This window comes from Oryzias melastigma, linkage group LG21, assembly GCF_002922805.2.
Source record: "Oryzias melastigma strain HK-1 linkage group LG21, ASM292280v2, whole genome shotgun sequence".
Taxonomy (NCBI): domain Eukaryota; kingdom Metazoa; phylum Chordata; class Actinopteri; order Beloniformes; family Adrianichthyidae; genus Oryzias; species Oryzias melastigma.
Window position 1 is genome coordinate 5337659 of NC_050532.1, and position 21715 is coordinate 5359373.

The 21715-nt window shown below is 38.9% G+C and overlaps 1 protein-coding gene across 2 annotated transcripts in view; it reads left to right on the forward strand.

The window, feature by feature from the left end:
* dachd (dachshund d) overlaps positions 1-21715 on the forward strand; it is a 121466-nt gene that overhangs the window by 85056 nt on the left and 14695 nt on the right. For both annotated transcript variants that reach the window (XM_024286934.2, XM_024286935.2), the window contains 3 exons: positions 911-1083; positions 1195-1339; positions 1438-1569. In XM_024286934.2, the coding sequence (XP_024142702.1) occupies positions 911-1083; positions 1195-1339; positions 1438-1569 (450 nt within the window). The remainder of the gene's footprint in view (positions 1-910; positions 1084-1194; positions 1340-1437; positions 1570-21715) is intronic.

Below are 21715 nucleotides of genomic sequence, written 5' to 3' on the forward strand. Positions count from 1 at the left end.
TATTTTCAAGATTTCAAATAAAATGTAAGAAAAAAATATTAAACTTAGAAAAGAAACAAAATGGAAAAAGCAGCCACTAATTGGCATAAAGAAATAATGGATATGGTCCATGCTAATCATAGAGCTTTTGCAGACATTAAAGACACATTTGAACCAACTCAAATGCAAAAAAATCAAACATCATCATCCAATCAGCAATGTCCCACAGTACCTTTCGGGTTTCTTACTTTTTTCATTTATTAACATTTCGTTTTGATTTCTGGAAATTACTTTTGTTTTATTTATGTTTTGTTTCATTCTCTGGGATGGTGGTTTGGTTCCTTATATTTTTTTCCCTAAAATGTTAATTATATATACTTTTTGAATTGTTGTTGGGACCTTTAAAATATTATTTTTTTCTTTCTTGGTGTGATTTGCGCTTCAGGGCCACCGTTCTCAAGCACACTGCAGTCTTGGCTTATTGTGTAACTTTTGCACATTTAAATCCTCATTTGAGTAATGATTTCTGTTGCTTGTTTTTACTGAGATACTTAACCCATAATTTCCATAATGTTTTTTTTTTTTTTAGTTTTCCATCCAATAATTAATGTCTTTATTAAATTTTGCTCTTTAAACATCTGTTTATACAGTTTTTCTATATTTTCACAGGAGCTGTATCTACTATTAACATAGTATTATATTAATGTTAAATAAGAAAGATACCAAAGAAACGATTATTTTTTTATTTTTTTCCATGAGTGGTAACAGAATTTCCTTGGTGTTAGACTCCAGATTGGTTGGAGGAAGTGTCTGTTGAATTGACCCCCAGCAGGTTTGCAGTCCGGAGGCGGAGCCTCACAAGTTTCCACTGTGACCACTTCACTAATAATATGCATCATTGAGTAATCAACAACCTCTTCATGTGTTTCAGGCCTGGAACTCCCCTTCATGATGATGCCACACCCCCTGATTCCAGTCAGCCTGCCCCCAGCCTCTGTCACCATGGCGATGAGCCAGATGAACCACCTCAGTACCATTGCCAACATGGCTGCCGCGGCACAGGGCCAAAGCCTCCCCTCCAGAATGGTCACCTCTGTTATAAAGGTAGATTTCAAAACAGGAAGTGACGTCACTTTGTTAAAACTAATCTGTTGTTTCACTTGAACTCTTTGGACTGGATATTTATTTTGCGTTGGTGTGTATTTGTGGCTACTGGGGTTGCAGGAGCGTGTGCCGGACAGCCCCTCCCCTGCCCCCTCCTTAGAAGACAGCAGGAGGCCGGGCAGTCACCCATCATCCCACCGCAGCAGCAGCGTGTCGAGCTCCCCGGCGCACACAGAAAGCTCCTCAGACAGGATACGTGAGTCTCTCTCCTGTGAGACATTGATACTAAGATAGCTGTGCTGGAAAGTCCAAAAAAAGGCCAAAATCAAACCCCAAACTGTTATATTTCAACAGCTATTCATCACAATGGCTTGTCCATGAACCAAGCTCTGCTAGGCCTCTCCCCCAACATCGCACCCGGGCCTAAAGAGGGGGACCTGGCCCACGACATGAGCCATGAAGTAAAGAGGATGCACGCCGACAAAGGTACGTTCATGTTCCTAACTTTTATGAAAATTACTGTTAAAATACAAGAACACACAATTCCAACACATAACAGCACATTTTTTACTCATTTTATTTTTTTTACATACACTGTTCAATCCCTATTCACTTTTCATGGTCTCGCTCTTTTTTCTGTGCAATTTTGCATATTATTCTAGTGCACCATGTTCTGGGTCCTGATTGGCTGTAGATCAATATAAGTGTCATGTCTCCTATACAGAATGTGTTCAGGTTACCAAATGGACTTAAATTTTCTATTGCAATCAGATTTTTGTTTTCCTTCTATAAAACTGGACTTATTTTTTGTTTGAACTTTAAAAGATTAAGCAAGAGAGAAAAGTGTGAAAAAGTTCATGTCTGTCTGACTAACATGAATATAATGTTTTTGTGTTAAAAAACAAGCACGCTGTGATCAAATCATTGTTCAAAACTTGCAATATATTTAATTTATATTTAAAAAAATCACTATCTAGAAATAATATATTATTGTTTTTTTTTGTTGTTGTGAGGTTACATTAAAATTGCATATTAATAAACTGGAGGCAAAACCAACTACCTGGGAAAACTGTGCACAAATTTTGTTGGAAATTTTGACTGAAACCTATCACAATTTTTTTTTTTTTTTTACATTTAGGAAAATAAATTCTAACTTTCAATTATTTAAAAAAAAATCTTGTGTGATTGCATAGGGATTGTACATTAGTGCAGGCTATAGAGTTTCTCCCATTTTACATATTTGGATACAGGTGTGCTGCTGGATTTTTTTCAAGGAAAAAGTGTACCTTTGCTCAAAAAAGGTTGAAAAACGTCCTTAAAACATCTGTAATCCTACTTTGCTGATTTTACATATTGCAAGTTACTTTAAGAACGCAATAATTGAGAGACCTCTGTGTTTTGTCTTTCTAGCTTTAAAACAGTAAACAAAAACATATTTTAATATTAAATGTCAGGAGTGCATAAGCGTTTATAATTTGGTTGATGAATATTTATTATGACAGAAATATTAGCTAATACAAATAAAACATATTTGTTTTTTTATATTTTTTCCACTCCCTTTCAGAAATTTCTTGTATTTTCATTTTTTATCTTGCCCTATCTTTTGAGTATATGTCCAAAATAAAATGTTATTGTCATAAAAGACACACAAAAATGCACATTTATTTTTAGTTTTATTTTTAAAATCCTTTTATCTGATGTAAAGTTTAGATTTTTCCCTTTGAAGCATAAACCTGGTCTGATCTATGTTAATTTTTTAATTCTTCATTAGTTTGGTCAATTTATTGGCAAAAAATACAGAAAACTAATGAAGATTACTGCAACATTTACACAAACACAAACAATCTGAGATGTAAATATTTGAGAATTAAATTACAAGCTGAGCATTTTTCTCCAAAGCGTGTGGGAGGGTGAGATCTCAGGTTACAGTTTTCCCCTCTCTCAGGGTAACAACACACTTCAAGGTTATTGAGTGAGATTTTTTTGTATCTGATTTTACTTCTGCACTGAGATAGAGAACGGTCAAAAATAACACACACAGCATGAGGATGAGGAGAATGTAGACTTCACTTCACCTTCTGAAAATATCTGAGATGCAAAAATAAATGTGAACGATGTTGCTCCTTTTCCTTCCAAAAAGTGGTCCAATTTATTGCCTTTTTTAAGTCAACTTAATAAAAGTATATTTGTCATAAGGGAGTAATGAATTCTTTGTTGGTTTAGTTTAAAGCTCATTTTATTCCTCTATTGCACAGGCTATGATGACATATGGTGTCATAACTAATTGGGTTTTGAGAGAATTAAAAAAATGCTTATGGAATAATATAATATTATCTCATGTTTGCATCACACACTTGTACTTTTTTCTTTCTTGCTAATTGACTTTTGCATAATTAAGCTTTAGCCTTGATCACACTAGATTTTTTTAAAGTTAATGGAAAAAAGGCATCTGTGCCTTTTCATTTTTAATTTAACAATAAGGCTGTAAAGTGTATTTGAATATCAGAAATCCACGATCTGTTCCAGGAAAATCAAGTATGAATATTTGTGATCGCCAATGGGCAATTTTATATATTAAATTAAAGTCTGGTAAAATATACTTCTTTGCTCTAAAATTGCAAAAGAATGTTACATTTTAATTTTATTAACTAAACATACTGAATGTGCTAATGTCACTGGAGGTAAAGGAATCTTCAAAGAGAGGCTATGAAGAGTTTTTTAATAATGAAGAATAAAAGATCAATTTAGTAAAATAACTTCTGAAAAAGAATTTTGTTTTAAATATAGTCAATTATTTGAGTAAAAATATATAGTAAGAGGTTAAAGTAAGAATTTTACATACATTTTACACTAAATAATGTTGTGTTAAATGAGTGTCTGCTAGTATGGTGGAGAATCTATATTGTAAAATCTTAGTCTAAAGTTTGGAAGGTTTTTTTTCCCCACTAAAGACAAAAAAAGTCAGGAAAGACTTGTGAGTTTAGATCAGCGGTCTGCAACCTGCGGCTTCGGGGCCAATGCAGCTCCTTCATTTCTCCATTGTGGCTCTGGCTTTGAAAACAAATGCTAATCAAGTTTTGTCATTTATATTTTGAATCTTAACATGTTAGATAACTGAGAAAAAGAATGGTAAGAATAGTTTATTATTAAAAAAAAGAATAAAGCTCTTATAGATTTATTTTAAAAAATAGATTCTTTAGCAAAGTATTTCATGTTTATATTCAATAGTAAAAAGGAGAAAGTAGATAAAGCGCGCCAAAGTCCTCAAAATGGAAAATTGGTTTGACACTATTTGGCACAGCCTTCATTTTATTTTGAAGGGAACTTATGTGCTGCTGTCAAAAGTGAAAGAAGTTAAAAATTGTTATTGAAAAAAAAATATTTTTGTTGAATTATCACTAATATTTTAAGGGTACTACTTATAAATAAACAGCTACAAAAATATAGTGTATTTTTCTAATTGACTTTGCGGCTCTTGCTCTGTTTTGGTCAGTAAAAAATTGGGCCAAATGGCTCTTTCAGCGCCAAAGGTTGCAGACCCCTGGTTTACATGAAAGGACTGCGAGTGTTTTCTAGTTGTTACATTTTGATTGAGGTGTTGCTGTGTCTTTATTTACCATCTAGTAACTGGTCATTTATCTACTGGAACTGTAGCCAGCAAAACTTTGAAAATAGAAAATATGTGAAAAACATTTTCTGGATTTGTAGCTAAAACAGTGATATGTATGTATCATTTACTGCTGAAGTTAACCAGGAAGTTAATAGAAAGTGTGACATTGTTGAAAGTGATAAATATTATGTATTTATTTCAAAATCTTTGTGTTTTAATCTGTTATGTTTTGTTGATTCTGATATCCTGTCCTAAATGAAGGTATAAATGATGTAGATTAAATACAAATTATTTTAAATTTCCAGTAAAAAGACATTCTTATAGCAACCGTTTAAACATCAAATATTAATAACAATAATTATGATGTGTGAATTGCGGATCTTTATTTGTGAATTGAATCCAATCACCGCCTAAGGAACAATCCACTAAATGTTCAGTTAGAATAACATTAGTGAGTCAACAACAAGCAGGTCCTAGTTTCTTGTGTTGCCTGTGGGTTTTTGTTGGGTGACACTGGCTGGGGTGGGGCTGATAATGACATTAAAACCACTGTGGAAATCATTGGGCTTTGCGTTCCCTGTTGGCTGCGCTAACGTGAAGATCAGTGTTAGACCTTCACACGAAGGGTGTGAAGCAGAGAACAGTAATAATTAGCAGGATCATGAGTTGAAGTCAAGGCTCCCAAACTGTCTAGCCGTGCATGCATGTGTGTGATTCTCGTCTGTTTAATGGTAGCATGTTCACATCGAATAAAAATAAAGGCAAGGGGTGATGTAAACAAAGATGGATGTTTTTCGCCATACGGAATAAATGAGCTGAAATGTCCTCAAATCTCAGCTCAAGTGTCTCCTCCTCACTGCTATAATCAACACAAATTACTCTTAATTTCTTCGCAACGCTGGAGGAGAACGCCGATGACCCGGCCGTCCGCGGCGGTTCCAACCAGTTGACCTGCACACATCTTTTCGCAAACACAAGCTGTATTATCGGGCGAGATTGTCAATTCCTGATATGTCACCGGACTTGATTAGGATTCCAGCTCCTCCAATCTGTGCGCCAGAGGTCTCGGGCTGTGGAAAACATTTTTATAAAATAACCCATTAATGCAGAGGAGTGCAACTAAATTAGTTACCAATTTGCTGAGCATGAATTAATGAAGAGAGCTTCTCCCGGCTCCCACAGTTGTAATTTTCATAATAACCCCAGACCTTTATTTGGCAGGTTGTTTAGTTTTTTCGTTTGAAGGTTTTCATTAGTCTAATGAGGACTGTGCAAGGGCGAGCAGTCAGCACAATTTACATGAGGAAGCTATCATAATAAATGAGGCAATTTGAATAACATGCACAGGTTTATGCAGCGAGATAAGAGAGATTGTAGCGGCAAGATACAGAGGTAACCAATACATTAGAAGCAACTAATAACTAAAGTAATTCCAATAAAAGCTTTGAGTGAAGGGAATAAAATTAATGATAGAAATATTGAACTGTAATGATATGATACACGATGCATTAGATTAATAAAACAAATGCACTCCATTGTTAAAGCGGGAAAGAGGCCCTCACCATCGGCGGCTTTGTTTATGGCGTTCTTTTTAATTATGCTTGTTCATCGCATCAGTTTGTTTAGATAAATGAGATAACATTCCAACGGTTTAATGATATCTCTCCACTTGTGTGATCTTTATGATCTTGGCCCAGCCTTAAATTAATCTTTTCCAATGCACTCGTAGAGGAGAGCTCAGCGGGTGCAGGGGAAGGATGCAGCGCCTCGGCTCATATGGAGACTATTTAAATAGCCAGACACCTCAGAGACAACCGCTATAATGTCTCATCACTCATAACCTACGAAAGCCTCTCCTTTTGTATGTGATGAAGGACAAAGACTGTTTGTTGTATGAAAAAAAGGCCAAACTTGTGTCATTGTGTGCAGACTAACCAGATGGTCTGCGTTTTTTTTTTTTTTTTTCGTATTTTTCTTTTATTTGATTGTGATTCGCTGTTTGAACTCCTATTATTTTTACTTTTCTTGAGAAAAATAAAAGATTAGACGATGTGGGAGGAGAAAAAGAGGCAAGTAGAAAGCGAAATGTCGCCTCATATGTGACTAATTGAATTTCTTCAAACCCAAAGTCTGCGGCGATTGCTTCCGACAAGCCTCTGTCTCATGAAACAGCAGGTAGCTGACAAACAAGGGGAAATTTGAAAGGTACAGAAGCCTTTGGCTGTAAACTCACGTTGGACATCAAACACTGGATATCATTTTATTTCCTCAGGGAAAAGGTGTTTGAAACACAAACCATATGCACACTACGTATGTTGAAGTGCAAGAGGATGCTATAAAAAAAGAGGAAAAAAACTTCTGGAACTCAAAGCTTTGTGCCAAAGGGAGGTCTCACCACCATGCACAAGCCTTTCCAAAGCAGCTTTTCTGTACACCACAGCTCTAAAAGGCCTGACAGGAAAGAAAAGGTTATGTAAAGCACATTATAAAAGTGAAAAAACTCACTGGTAATATGATATATGCATTTTACTGGAAACTGTTATATATACTTGTTGGCACAACAGGAGATGCACTCATAATGTTCTCCAAAGCACAAATGGTAGCCCGTGGTGTTATGTCACGCAGAAGTGCATCTTTTCATACCCAACATCTTTTCATATTGAGTGGTACAGAACGCATTTGCTGCAACTTTTCCCATGAAAAACTCCCATCAGGCATGTTTTTTTTAACTATGCATACGCATGATTGTCCTCCCTAAATCCCTTCACCCACCAACGAGTGTACACACTTTTGTGGTTACAACAACATCACAAGTTGGTTTGGATTGACCAAGTCAAAGCCAGTTGTTCAGTTTCATGGTTGTTGCTAGTTTGGCCAAACATGATTATTCCTAGACTTGGGCTTTTTTTCAAATTGGACCAACAATCGGAAAAAACAAGTTTAGAATCTGACCTAAAGTTGAGCCATGGCATCTGGACTTAAAATCCTCTTTCCGTCAGTCTGAATGAGAGGGTGAGTGGTTAAACCTTTTGAGAAAGAAGATTTTAGTCCCAGAAGCTATGCTTCAACCTAATGACAATGTCACCTGGATCAACACATTCTCTTTCTGAAGTCGTCATGTATTGATGTTTGGTCAAGAACTACTCTGCATCTAAAATAGACATTTTGTGTGTCCCTAACTCCAATTTTTTTGTCGTAGTGGCTCTTCGTAAAATCAGGGGTCCGCAACCCTCTGAACGAAGTAGCAGATACCTACTGCTCCTCAGAACGCATTCCTGTACCGGTACCCAAACCTGGTACCTGTACCTTAACCTGGTACTCGATGGGGTACCAGACACGGACTGGTCCTCAGCATGCGTTCAATACCGGTACCCAAACACGGTACCAGACATGCCACCAGACCTGAACCGGTACCGGATCCTATACTGGACACAAACCGGTATCAGATTTGGGTTAGGGTACCAGTATTGGTTAGGATACCGATGCGCTACGCATCCCAGTACTGGACCGGTTTGGGTTTTGTGGCCCGGTGGTTGGGGACCCATTATTTTATGGGAACACCCAGCATGTCACAAAACGACTAGTTGAGGACACCCAAAATGTTAATTTTTTACGTGAAGGGATCCTTGACCAAATCCCCTTTACCCATATCCTAGCCCGTTACCGGATGCAGCACCAAACACGGACTGGTCCCTAGGTCATCCAGTACCGGTATCCAAACCTGGTACCCGTACCCTAACTCGGTACCAGACACTGTACTGGATGGGAATTGGAACCGGGTTAGGGTTTGCCGTTGGGGACCCGTCATTTAATGGGAACTGCTAGCACGTCAAAAAACGGTGAGTTAGGGACATCCAAAATGTCAGTTTTTGATGTGGAGGGGTCCTTAACCAAAGTCAATATGTGATGAGTTGGGAGTGTGAATGTTTTGCCTGGACAGAAAAAATAAAACCTTCCCCCAGAAGTTTAGAATTTGTTGGCATTGGCTTTCTTAGAGCTGAGCTTAGAGCTGAGCTCACCTGTCAGTCCAAAGACCAGTCCCCATTAGACCCCTCTTTTTTAATCTATTTAGATAAAAAAATTAAGGAAAATTAATGTAAATTACCAACAGACCAGTAGTCTAGGATGTTACATTTTCCTAAAGGCAACATTGGTGTAAAGGTAGAGCAGTAACCTCTGATCAGAAGGTTGCATGGGTCTTGCCTGCCCATGTATCAAAGTATCAAGAGACTGACATGGTTGAAGGGGGTACCTTGTTCTTGCTTAAGAGTCGCCATTGGTGTGTGAGTTGGACATGTAACTGTAAAGCACTTTGTCAAAATCAAAGTAGACAAGCACTACATAAATATATGCCATTAACAATTTTAAAAATGTATGAACTTTTTTTACAATGTTTTATTTTGTATTGTATTGAATGCCAAATTAGGGATTCCATGATTTTCTCTTAAACACAGCTTAATAGTCCATTTCATGTTGTATGCATGTTTTATTATCATATTAAATTAAACTATGAGACTTGTATGTACTTAAATAATCAGATTAATGACATGAAGTGGCATACAGCTTTAAGACAGGCACATTACTGATTGCACCAGATGTTTCCCCCTCTGTGTTCTCTTGTCTACCTTTTCAATTGTACTCAACCTCAAAAAGTAGCTCTAGCACTATTTAAAACATTGGACTTTTGGGGTCAAACATGTAGTGCACTTTGTTCTGCACATCATCAGCACTGTTGCACTCCCTGCAGTTTGAGTAATAAAACAGAGCAGGTACCAGCATCATCCTCTATTAGCATACTGCTTTTAGTGTGGACTCATATGGAAATAGTGCATGCGGTTTGAAAAAAAAAAAGATGAAAAAGACAAAAAAAAGGTGATTTTGAGCCTTTGTAGTCTTTGTTCTGCTCCTTCTTTGCATATGCATCTCCAAGGATGAAAAGGCAGGTGAGGCACTTTGGGTCAGGCGAAACTTTCAGCATCAGTTTTGTTGGATGTAAATATTTCACTGACATTGATGGTATCTCTGTGTAGTATCATTAAAAGTTGGGTATGTTGGGTGGAAGCTCCTTCTCTTCATCTTCCTGACTTTAATGCCTGGTGTTTTGCTCAGCCCCTCCAATGTCCTTGGCATTGTGAGCTTCAAACACATGCTGACTACCTTACTTTCCCTAAGTCAGGAGGCAAGATCATTAGCCATCACAACCCTGAAATGTGACTTGGCAGACAATAATGCTTTATGATCAAACAACTTGTCAGTGCATCCTGTTGAAATGAAAGAGTGCAAAAAAATAATTCAATAGAGGATCAATCAAATTTCCCCCCCAGCCCAAGTGAGAGAGATTGCTGATGGTGCAGAGAGGGGGCTATTCCTCGAGGACATGGGAGTTCATTTGGATATTTGTTCTCCTCCTCATGAATGTTCCATTGCGTGACACCATCTCCTGCTAATCACATTTCACTGAAGAGAGGGGGATGCTTTTAGGGACGTTGAAAAGAGAGAGGTTCTTTTTAATCTTTGAAATGCCTCAAAAGTGACAGAATGCTTTCTCCTGCCAAGACGAGAGGCTCGGATGGGGAGATAAATATGCTGTGGTCAGCTAAGTGTATCTAGTGAGCAGAGAGGCAAATTTAATAATGCATTATCATTCACTGGCGAAGGTGAAATCTCCCTGTCCATCAGAGGGCTGAGGCCTGTTTCATGTTACCCTTCACTGCAAATGAACAAGTGCTTTACTCAGCCATACCAGAGATGCACAGTAGGCACCGGTGCCTTCCTATATACGCTCCTCTGAACTGTCAGGAAAAACCTTCATAATCAAAGCAATCATCTATCCATCTTGACTGGAGACGTTAATGATCACAGCCCTTTATCCCATCGAACCTGTTCGGAACAATAACCTTCTCCTTTTTACTTCTTGCTCGCAGAGAACACAAGATGCATTTTACATATCCGAGCATCTGTTGTTATGCAGATTATGGGAACATATTTACCTGAATGCCCTTGGACAACGGCATTAAACAATTAGGAAGACGATGTTGCGAATTTGCGATTCAAAACCATTCGTTTCCTCCCAGCAGCAGCAACTGTTGCGGACAGATAAGGTTGACCCTGAATATGTACTTCTGTATTTTTTTTTTGGTAGACATTCGGCAGGATTGTTTGTATAATTTCATATTTACATGTAAACAGTAATTAAGTGATGCTGCCGACATGCCAGGAGCCAGGCTCTGCCAAGGTAAACACCGGCCCCGGTAGTTTGCCACAGTCCATCATGTTTACAGACTTGCAGAGCCGAGTGCTGTTTGTGTGCTTTTGCTTGGCAAAGCCCATAAAACACAAGCAATTGGATGCCGAGTGTTGAACACAGCCGCTCTTATCGTCTGGCAGTCTGCTGGCTGACTTGAGGACATTGTGAGTCAAACCTTTAAATTTTCACTCTGCGATAATTACGCTCCTATACTTGAGCTTTTATATCCTTTCACTGAGAAAGTAAATCATTCCTAATAAAGAGAGGAAGAATAGGGGGCGAAGGGAAAAGTGCTTGAGGACTAATTCTCTGCACTCCCTCCCTCTCTGGTCTCTGCTCTGCTTCTTTTTTTTTTTGAAAGCCTTTCTCCAAGTATTGCAGTCACCTTGACTTTGCAGCTGCAGCCTTCTAGTCTGTTGCTTATCCTGCCTAACCCCAGCCTGTCAATTAGGCCTTTAAAAATTAATCTCTTTAACTGGAAATACCATGCCAGCTTTTCTTCCGTCTGTAAATGAAGTGTTATTAATTCACACAGCGCAAAGCTACTGTTGTGAATAATGTTATCAAAACAGATTTCCACACGTTTAACACGTCTCTCCCATTTAAGCCTCTTAAGTATTTTTATGACTGTGAAAGCAGGACTACTAATGGATTTGCATCCGTTTTGCGAGCGACGATGCAACGCAGCCACAGAGCGAGGGCGCCTAAGCCGGGCCCTTTTAAAGTTTACATTTCCCGTTTCCTCTTTTGTTCTTTCATGTTCTTTCAAAAGCAGCTTGGTGTATCCAGTCTGGATTAGCGCCGGCTTTCATAGACACTCGTTCGGCAGCAGCAGGAACTCCGTCTTTCCTGTAGGATTGCAACAGCGGCCAATGATACCCAATTCCTCATCCAAAAGCTCTGATCCTAGTAGACTATGTAGCATCCCACACCAAGTCCATACTTGTCCTATTAATACCTGATGATTATGGGCGATTTCCTCTTGTTTGTTTGTCCCAGAGCTTAATTGTGGATGTGTTAGTGGATTGTGACGTTGGGAGCACATTGGGGGACATATTTCATGTCTTGCTATCGGGCAGGAACAGGACTCCCCATTCTTGAGTTGATAAGTCACTCAAACAAACGAAAAAAGACTAAAGAGAACTAAGCTAAGACAGAAGCATACTGGTTTGATGATTACCATGTCAGACAGATTAGTGGGGTGTACAGTACAAATGATCTCCTTCTGAAATTGGGAATGATTCCCGGACAAATAGCCAATCAATAGCTGAGGCCAATTTAATCTGCAAGATTCTCCTGTCAATAAATGGACCTGGACAATGGAGGTCAGTGTGCAAAGGCAATCTGAGCTCTTTCAAAGTGTCTCCCAATAATGTCCTCCTCCAAGCATTATCTTCCTGACAGTTTGGGCTCATTGTCGATTGGTGAATTACGGAAATCTATTTAAGTCTGCCTTTGCCATTTTTTCTTTTTTTCTTTCAGTTTCTAGTTCAGAGTCTGTCTCCCATTCTCCGGTAAAACTAAGGTCAGGGATTCAGGCCTCTGGGATCCTCCTACCTCACCTGGTTTCCTCCTCCACCTCGTCTGCTCTAACTGGGTTCGTCACTCAGCAAAATGCCATTTGGTCTCTGGGCTGCTGCTCCCTTTAAGAGCTCATTTGAAAGGTGTGCAGTGGCAGAAACAAAAGTCCTGTATGCTTTTATGCAGTCATCACAGTCAGCCAAGCCTGTAATCCTCCGAGGTCCGATAATGACACAGCCCCTGCATTTATTACATGGAGGAGACAAGCGAGGGAAAACGCTGACTTTGAACAAATGAACACTCTGACCTTTATGCAATAAATATGACACGGGCCGCATAAAAAGACAAGATATCTTCCTCTTGAATGGAAGTCAACACAGACTCTGCTCCCTTGTCTCGTTCTTTCCGGATTCTTCCTTTTTTTTGTATCCATTTTTGCATGCATCTTTTCCAGATTTACATGAAACTAACGAATGTCCACGAATCTACACTATAGGGCACACTGGATTATAAACCGAATGTCCAATGTTGAACTTTTGTCATATACAGAAAATATGCGAACCCTTTGGAACTATTTGGTTTTATGCAAACACTGGAGACAATTGTGTTCAGTAAAACATGAAAACATAAATTGGTGGGATTTAAGCAGACAATGCTTTTCTCCATCTTTGTGATTTAGATTGAGATAAAAAAACACATCATGTCTCCATTTCAAATAGAAATGCTGCACATACTTTTTCTTGCAACTGTATAAGGCACACTGACCTATAAGGCGCATTACGAGTCAGAGATGAATCTGTTAGTCAGTTAGACTTTATTAACTACATAACACTAAAATTTGTTTGTGATACGCTAAACATTAGCCACTTTAGAAGCGTTAGCCATTTTAGTGTATCGCCCAGCGTAAAAAACTAGACTGATATCACTAAAACAAAAGTTACTGTGATTATGTCAACTCCCAACCTTGTTAGTAACACGTAAAAAACTGTCCCACCGCACAATATGTTAGCTGAAATAGCTAGCCAAACATTCTGACAGATTTCTAAAAATTGCGTCAACATCAGTAAGCACAATCACAATTAAGACCCTCTGGATTACAAGGCGCATTGTCACGTCTTGAAGTGAAAAAAAAACACGGAAATTATCTAATCATTCGAATCCATCAATGCTGGAACATGTTTTTAGTTTCTCTAATGCTAAGTTCATTCTAGTCATGTGTGGCGCAGTGTTGTTTAGCATATGGTGTTCACACTGGACAATCAAGGAGGGGCTTCTTCTTCCTTTTCCTTTGATACCGTTTACTAGGGGTGTGTATTGGCAAGAGTCTGGCGTTAAGATAGGTATTACGATACACGTGGAACGATACGTATCACAATATATCCAGAGTCAATATTTATCTTTTATGAAAAATTGTGACTCAGAAAAACTTTATCTGGATATTAAAACACCTTTCACATACATAATTGCAGCTTTGCAGAGTGCACGCACATAGCATGACTGTACATCTGGTCTCTAAATCTGCTTTTTTTATACAGTACTAGTACCAACTTGGCACAGCATTTCGGCTCAGTACTCATCTTTTTGGATCTATCACAAGATCTTGTCATTGTTTTGGTTCAATGAGGCTCGGTGTGTTGTGCTGCCAACTAGTGGTTGGGGATTTAAGTGGAAAAGTAAGGCTCTGAACTAAATTTTTGCTTAAAAAGAATTAATTAAATATTGCCTTGACAGCAATTTAAATCAATATAAATATCGCCAAATGAAGGATCGCGATATTTCACTGAATCAATGTTTTTTTTTACACCCCTACTGCTGGTGCGAATTATCAAAGTGCAAATCTTGTGAATTTTGCTCCAGGCTTTATCTTTCATAGCTCTATTCCAATAAGAATTCCAGCTGGGCACAGACCGCAAATATTAATTTTTCCAATTTTCAATTTTCAATTTGGGTTTTTGTGACTTAAAAGAGGACGTCATCCGTTTGTCACTACCAAATCAGAGTCAAAGTCAGACCGGGTTTAGCTTTCAACGCATGTTTAATGGCCATGCGTTTTGTTCGTAGAGCCTGAAAATGGTCTTAAAAATGTGTGTAGCTACACTTGTACATGAGAGTTGTAAATGGGGAAAAGACTTTAAATATACTTTTCGTTAAAAGCGGTTGCTTAAACATGTGTTGCCGAGGACAGAGTGAACATAGCTTAATGCGAAGGCTCCTGGTACAGTATAATTTGTTGATCCCCGGTCTGTCAGCTAACTGCCACGAATTAATCTCATACAGAATAATTATCAGCCAAAACAGCAGGATGTATTTGTGGTCGTCAGAGTCGCAGCAGAGACTACGATTGTCTTGAACTGACAGCGTGATCTCTGTCGAGGTGTGTGTGAATTTTTTTTTTTTTTCGTCACTTCAGACCGCCTCCCTGACAGTAAAGGATTTATGGTTATTTCCTCCATGCAGCCTGTCCATCTGTGGCTCTATCTTCATATGGCCTTGAGAATACGATTCAATTTATTAAGGCAAAGCAATGGACTCATTACTTTAAAAAAGGTGGCGAGCCAGGGAGAGTGAGAGAAAAAGGGAGAAGTGACACACTGAATTGGTTATTAATGGAAAGGCGCAGCCATAGGGCAGTTGAAATTTAATGATATCCTACAAGAAAATATGAGGGTGTCACTCTCCAAAAAGTCATGCTAAATGTCAACATTTTAAGGTCCCGGTGCTAATTTTATGCCTGTGCACAGTAATGTTTTGGAGAGCGTTTAGGAAACACGGCCCAGTGGCCAGCCTGATTATCCCACTCACCTTCTCTCCTCTCTCCAAATGGGTTTGTGCAGCAAGCGATTTCATCTCTAAGTGAAGGGAACAGTGGGGAGGGCAGAAAGAGGGAGCGCTGGAGGAAAACACGCGGTTTGATTTTCATGCTGTGATAAGAGAGTGGGAGCCAAATGTTACCTGTTAATCTAGCCCAAACCGACCGGGGCTCTTGACTTTGTCCCTCAGCAGGGATGGGGCAAACACTCATTTTCCTCTCTCTGTGATGAAAAGGAAATTAGCCTAAATGTGATGAGGATGCATTAGTGTGTGCGCTGCGCATGTGCGTAATGAGTGTGTGCGCGACAGAGGCTCTTTGTTTGCAGACTTCTGAGTGCACGTGTGTTTGTCTTTGTTCACAGTGCAAGAACTAAATGGCACGCACGTCATCCCAAAGAAACGGACGTTGTATGGATCCCAAAATACTTTCTTTTTACAGCAGGTTCTGCAGGTTAATTGCATAACCGCCTGAGTCTTCCTGCTGGAAATATGACCAGCAAACACAAACTTACTATAAAAGACCAGTGAAAATAAACGAGTATAGTTTAAATTCATTATTTTAACTGCTGTCTTTTTTTCTGCTGCAGAAAAGTCTAAAACAATAATTCAGAATTCCCATTTTAATCACAGAGCTGTGAAAGTAGGAAGCAAAACATTTGAATTCTAGAACTTTTTAGTCTATTATTCAGATTATTGTCAGAGTTGGGACTTTACAGAAAAAAGGGGCTTTTTATAAAAGCTCTCAGATTAAAGGCAAAAATAGTGTAATCACAAAACTCTTGTATTGATTCTGTAAAAGAAAAAGTCAAGAATAGAATAAAAATGAACAAATAAAAAAGATAATTTTTATTTGTAAGCTGATATTTTAGGACTAATGGGAAAATTAGATGTTTTGTTTTTAGGGTGTAGACTGAGTACTAAAATATAAATTATAAATTATATTTTGCTATGTGAATTTCTTGAAAAAAGAATATAGGAATCCCTTTAAACTTTACAAAACTTTTACAATCTTGGAGGAAAATAACTTTTAAAATGTTCAGTGTCCAAATCAAAAATGCTGAAATATAATATTTAAGTTTACATCATGTGTTTTTATATGGAAGATTACAAGTTGTATTGTTTGTCTATTCTATGTGACAAAACTTTGAAAATAAATAAAATGAATAAAACTGTACAAAAAAGAGGATGAATTTTGCAATTAATCTAAAAGTCTGACTGGAAAATTAGATTTAATAAATTAAAGAATGAAAGTGAAGATAAAAATGTGAATATCATTATCAGTTTGAAAGATACTCTATTTTCTAAATTAAAATTAATTAAATAAAAGAAAACTGGATATTTTTAACAAGGCTAAAATGTTTTTGTTTTAATTTATTGAAATAATTTATAAATTGCTAATTCTAAAGTATTTTAATTGTTTACAACAGTTGAGATACATTTAATGCAAAAAAATTAATGTTTTTATATAACTGGGATAAAGATATATATTTTTTATTAAATAAAGAAATGAACATTATAAATGAGCAATAAATTTAATAAAAATGTACTAATCTTTATTTTTAAAAATATTTTAAAAGTTTTTCTCTAATTTGTTACATTAGAAATCAATGATCAATTTATCTTTGAATCTTCTGCCACAAATGGAGCAGAATTGCATTTCTGTCTTTGATTCCTCCACTGCACCTGTGGTTGTTTTACTGCTCCACCTGACTGCACTGGTAGCAGAAGACAGATATCTCCCTTGACAAGATTTTTCCGAATCCGCTGTTTTAAGTGCAGGTGGAATAATGCTGCGTTAGCTGCTAATGGCTGTCCGAGAGGTCATAAGTACTCCATTTGAAGGAGGCTGGTTTCCCCGCAGCCCTGGCAGGTCAAATTAAATGTAATTGTGCAGTGAAAAGCAGTGCCTTGCTCGGCGCTGGCTCTGCTGACAACCTTCAGGTTTAGCATTCAGCTCTCCTGCTGGGAGGAACACAGGTTTGCAAGGACAAATGCTTCACCTGTCAATATATCACCCTGACTGGCCAGCCAAACAGACTTCTGCGCTGCTTTTCTCTTCTCTAATTCACCTTTTTTCTCTCTGTCACTTGTTTTTTTTATTTTTTTGTCCATCCGAGGCTTTTTTCCCTCATTTCTGACACTCTTCTTGCCCTCTTTCTCACTCTCCTTCTCTGTGTATCTTCCTCTCCCGCGGTTCTTCTTGTGAGTACTCAGCTGAAAGGTCCTGAGGGAGCCAGTTTCAAACACAGGAACCAGAAACATATGGCACATTTTCAACTCCCAAGGTCAATTACAGCTATTTATCCAGAGATTGCAGCTAAATTTCCCAAGGTTTCGTCTAGATTTACCACAGATTGCAACGTGTGTCTGTCACATTTGAAACCAGGCCACTTTCCACTCCCCCCCTGCTTCACTGCACTCACAGTGACTTCCCATCAAATATTTCAAAGGCTTTCAAGTGGGCTTTACACATGTTTTATCTCTGGTTATCATGTCCCCTATCTTTTTTTTTTCGTTTTTCCTCGGCTTTGCTGGGTTCAACTGCTGCTTGCAACCCAAATCTAATAACATGTAAATTGGAGATAAGCCCAGAATCCTCCAAGTGCTATTTTTTTTTACATTCATAGTTTGTCAAGTCAATTCCTGGGCTCCTGTTTTAACAGCACAACACATGAGGAGTGAGAAAATTAACTGGATAGGTGATTCATCATTGCTAGCACACTGTCAAGGACTCCCTCTGCAGCTATTGAGAGCAGGGCAGAGGAGGATGGAGAGAAAAGTGAGGAGGGGGGGCGTTGTTTTAAATTATGGCATTTCATTGGGAATGCATTGTATTTACAGCGTCCCATTTTTATTTGTGGCTCCTATTATCCACCGAAACAGTTGCGCGTGAAATGTTATTTGTGACAGGGGTGACCTGCGAGTGTTTTTTTTTTTTTTCCCTGCGCCGTATTTCACAGGCGGAGGGCCTTAACTGTACCTTTACCGTACGGCGGCGCACAAGGGGCTGTCACAGCTGCGCCTGGCAGCTCTGCTGGCGTAGAAATATCACCAGGAAAACAGAGTCCTCCCTTCCTCCGCCCCCCCATCCCTCCAACTCCCGTCACTGTAATTAAGTCGAAGTCAATGATTCTGGAGCGATGGTGAGAAATAAACATGCAAACACATGCCAGCATTTGCAGCCAAGCACAAAAAGAGAAGTGAAAGAGAGTTGAGTTGGGGGGGGGGGATAACATAAGAAGCACACAAACTACAGATCGTGTTCCTGGGAAATTTACACTGCCTTTCATTAAGGCGCTTTGATTATATTGATTAAATTAGCCACATATTAGCCGGGGCGTTCGGAAAACGCCGGTCTTCATGCATAGCTCCTGGTGGAAATGTTATCTGACAAGAGGTGCCGCACGGTGGTTTGAGTCTGTCGAACAAAACACGCTGTTTGCTTTTTCCCCGAGCATGACAGGTTGTTTCCCCCGCAACAAAGCCATCAAATATTCTCTGTGATCCAACATTGTGTTGGAGGGGAGGCCTGCTGAGTGGGAAGCCCGAGTTTGTTAAAGCAATGATTTATGATTAATGCCAACACTAAATAAGGGGACAAAGTGCCTACAGTACAAATCAATTACAAAGCTGCAACAGCAGACCTTTCCCCGAGGTCTACTAACGTCTCTAGTTGTTATGGTGATTTTATTGGAGGTGGGTGATACATGCATATAATGCATGCGATACATCTAGATCAGCCGGAGTTGGAGTCAGCTGTAATGCTTTTGATCTTTGATTAGTTATGTTATTGAGATAAAATGGGACTTTCCAATGGTGTGCGAGAAGAGCCCATCTTTGCAAAAAAAACGACGATACTAAATAAAAGGAATTACGTCAGGAATGACAAATTAAAATATACCATATTTTAGCTGATGGATCCTTGTTTCAGAAAAATCCAAGATTTCAAAATATATATAAAGTATACCATATTTTTTGGAGTTTAAGTTTTACATTGTTTGGCCAGGGGTGCAACTTATATATGAAGAAAAATAAATGTCAATAAGATTTTTTTAAACAGTCAGTATTTGCTAACAGCAACACAGAAGAAGGAGAAGAAGAAGCATCGGTCAGTCTTACATCAGGCTTAGCAAACATGTTCAAAAGCCACACAGAGAAGGAAGTGATATCTCAGTCTTAATGCTATGGTTATCTAAAACCGTTCATACATTACTCTAAATCTAAAATTTTTGGCCAAAAAGGGGTTTAAAATTTGACAGAAGGGCCAGACCATAAGTAGATGTGTAGATGTTTTCGCAATCCACCTCATAAGAGAAAGAAACAACATGGAATCTGGATAAAAACTCGGCTTTAATTTGATTGAAAATGACTTTAAAACAGAATATTTTTGAGTTTGTATTTCAAAATGTGTGGCTTTTGCTCTCATTTTAGAGTAAATTGCACTAATGAGTTGATGGGTTTTAAACGGGTTGATGCCCCTCGGGGAAAAACACAAACTTAGAGAAATGCAGTGTTCTTGTGGTGTTTGAATGATTAGAAAAATGCCTGTCCGACTCAAAAAACACAATTGAACGTCGAAAAAACTAATCTTCCAACACCATGTGAATGCAGAATAACTTTCTGCACCTATAGACAAAGGTCAACATATTTGTTATGTAACATCTAGGACACATTATTATGGATTATATATAATTTATTCCAGTGTGGGGGGCCAGACTAAATAGTTAAACGGGCCGCGTATCGACATTGCTGTAGTTTGCCCACCCCTGCTCTAAAGCCTTGTTTCCACTGAGCGGTTCGGTACGGTAAGGAGTAGCACAGTACGGACCAGTTAACTTTGCCGAGTGTTTCCACTCAGTTAAGCCTTGCTTCCGCTGAGCGGTTTGTTTTCACGGCGCAAGCGTGGTCATTGTAGTGCGACGGCTAGAAAAGCATCAACAGTGGAGGTTATCAAGCAGCTTGTCTTTTTCTTGCTTTACTTTTCTAACATTGTGTTAAACAGAAATTTATTGTCAATTGAAAGAAGATTGCGGAGGGCTAAGATGAATACCGCCATAAAGAGGAAAACAGAACAACTATCTTAGCGCTATACTGGTGCTGTCTAATGTCGTCATCACTTTCTGCCAATCAACGGGTGGCAACAGCTGCTCTGCTCCAACCGTCCCGTTCTATTTTTCCATGGACCTACAACGGATGGGGGCCCTCAAGCGGTACGGTTCAGTACTGTTTAATGGGTCAATTTTACAATGGAAACGCTCAAAATACTAGGCCATACTGGACCGCTCAGTGGAATCGAGGCTTTAGATCAGAGGCTCGCACTGCTTTTCTCCTTCAGAATCTACTAGAATTACGTTGATCGCGTTAATGGTTGAAAAGTTACAGTATGTTATGAGCGATTTTTAGTCCGAAAAATACGGCAAACAATTTAGTATTTTCATGAAGTCAAATTATAAACAAATTTGAATCCATTAGGCACCCATCCATTCAAATTAATCAAGAGACGTGAACTCCTTCTGCAAAAGGAGAAAGGTTGTTTATCCTCTCCACGGACCAGCGGTGCATATTTCACCTTCTCTCCCATTCAGAGAGAAAAAAATACTTAATTCTCCAAATTGCAAACCTAAACTGTGAATGCTCGCGCTCAGATTTTGGCGCCAGGATGTTTCCAGGGCATTTGCAGATGCTTGAAATAATCTCCAATGTTTTTGCTCAATCTGCTCTGAGGATGGGTGAAATAAATACTTTAAACTAATTAATGTAAGACCAGCTGTTCCCAGCACTTGGCTGGCGTCGGTGAATATTGATGGGCGGGAGAGGCAGAGCTGCTCGGCTCGGCTCTGCCTCGCTGTTTGTACATGATTCAGCCTGCCACACAAACACATATAAATACTGGATGAGAGCAGAGAGGTGCTGTGTGCTACACAGTCAGGACTGCACTCTACAAATGAAACTTCCCCACCGGCATTAAAAAAAAAAAAAAACAGCTGATGGACGTAACTTCCCAGGAAAAAAACTCGAAGAGACTGGAGCCTTTCTGGGAGATAGTAGAAATTCTTAGCTTGATGAGACAGAATCGTGTCAGATCTGGTGGGGTGGGGGGGGCAACAATCAGCAGCGTCTGACAAACTGTTTCATTGAAACCAGGCCGTACATGTGTCTGCCTGTTTGCCTTCTCCTCTCTCCTCTGAGGCTGGGAGGAGAAGCTGGACAGCAGATGGCAGGGCCCTACCCTTCTGCCGCTGATAAATGGAGGATGATGTCATCTTAAGTTTGACAGGCGCCCATGTGTGCGCGCACAAAGGGAGCCCCGGTCTCTGGGGTCGAACTGCCTCTCATTTCAGAGTCTGCATGACATCTCTTAAAGAGGGGTGCCTGGATTTATGTTCTACTTGATATAGTTTAACCCCTCGATTACTGGCTTTGAGGAGAAACAAGACTCAGGA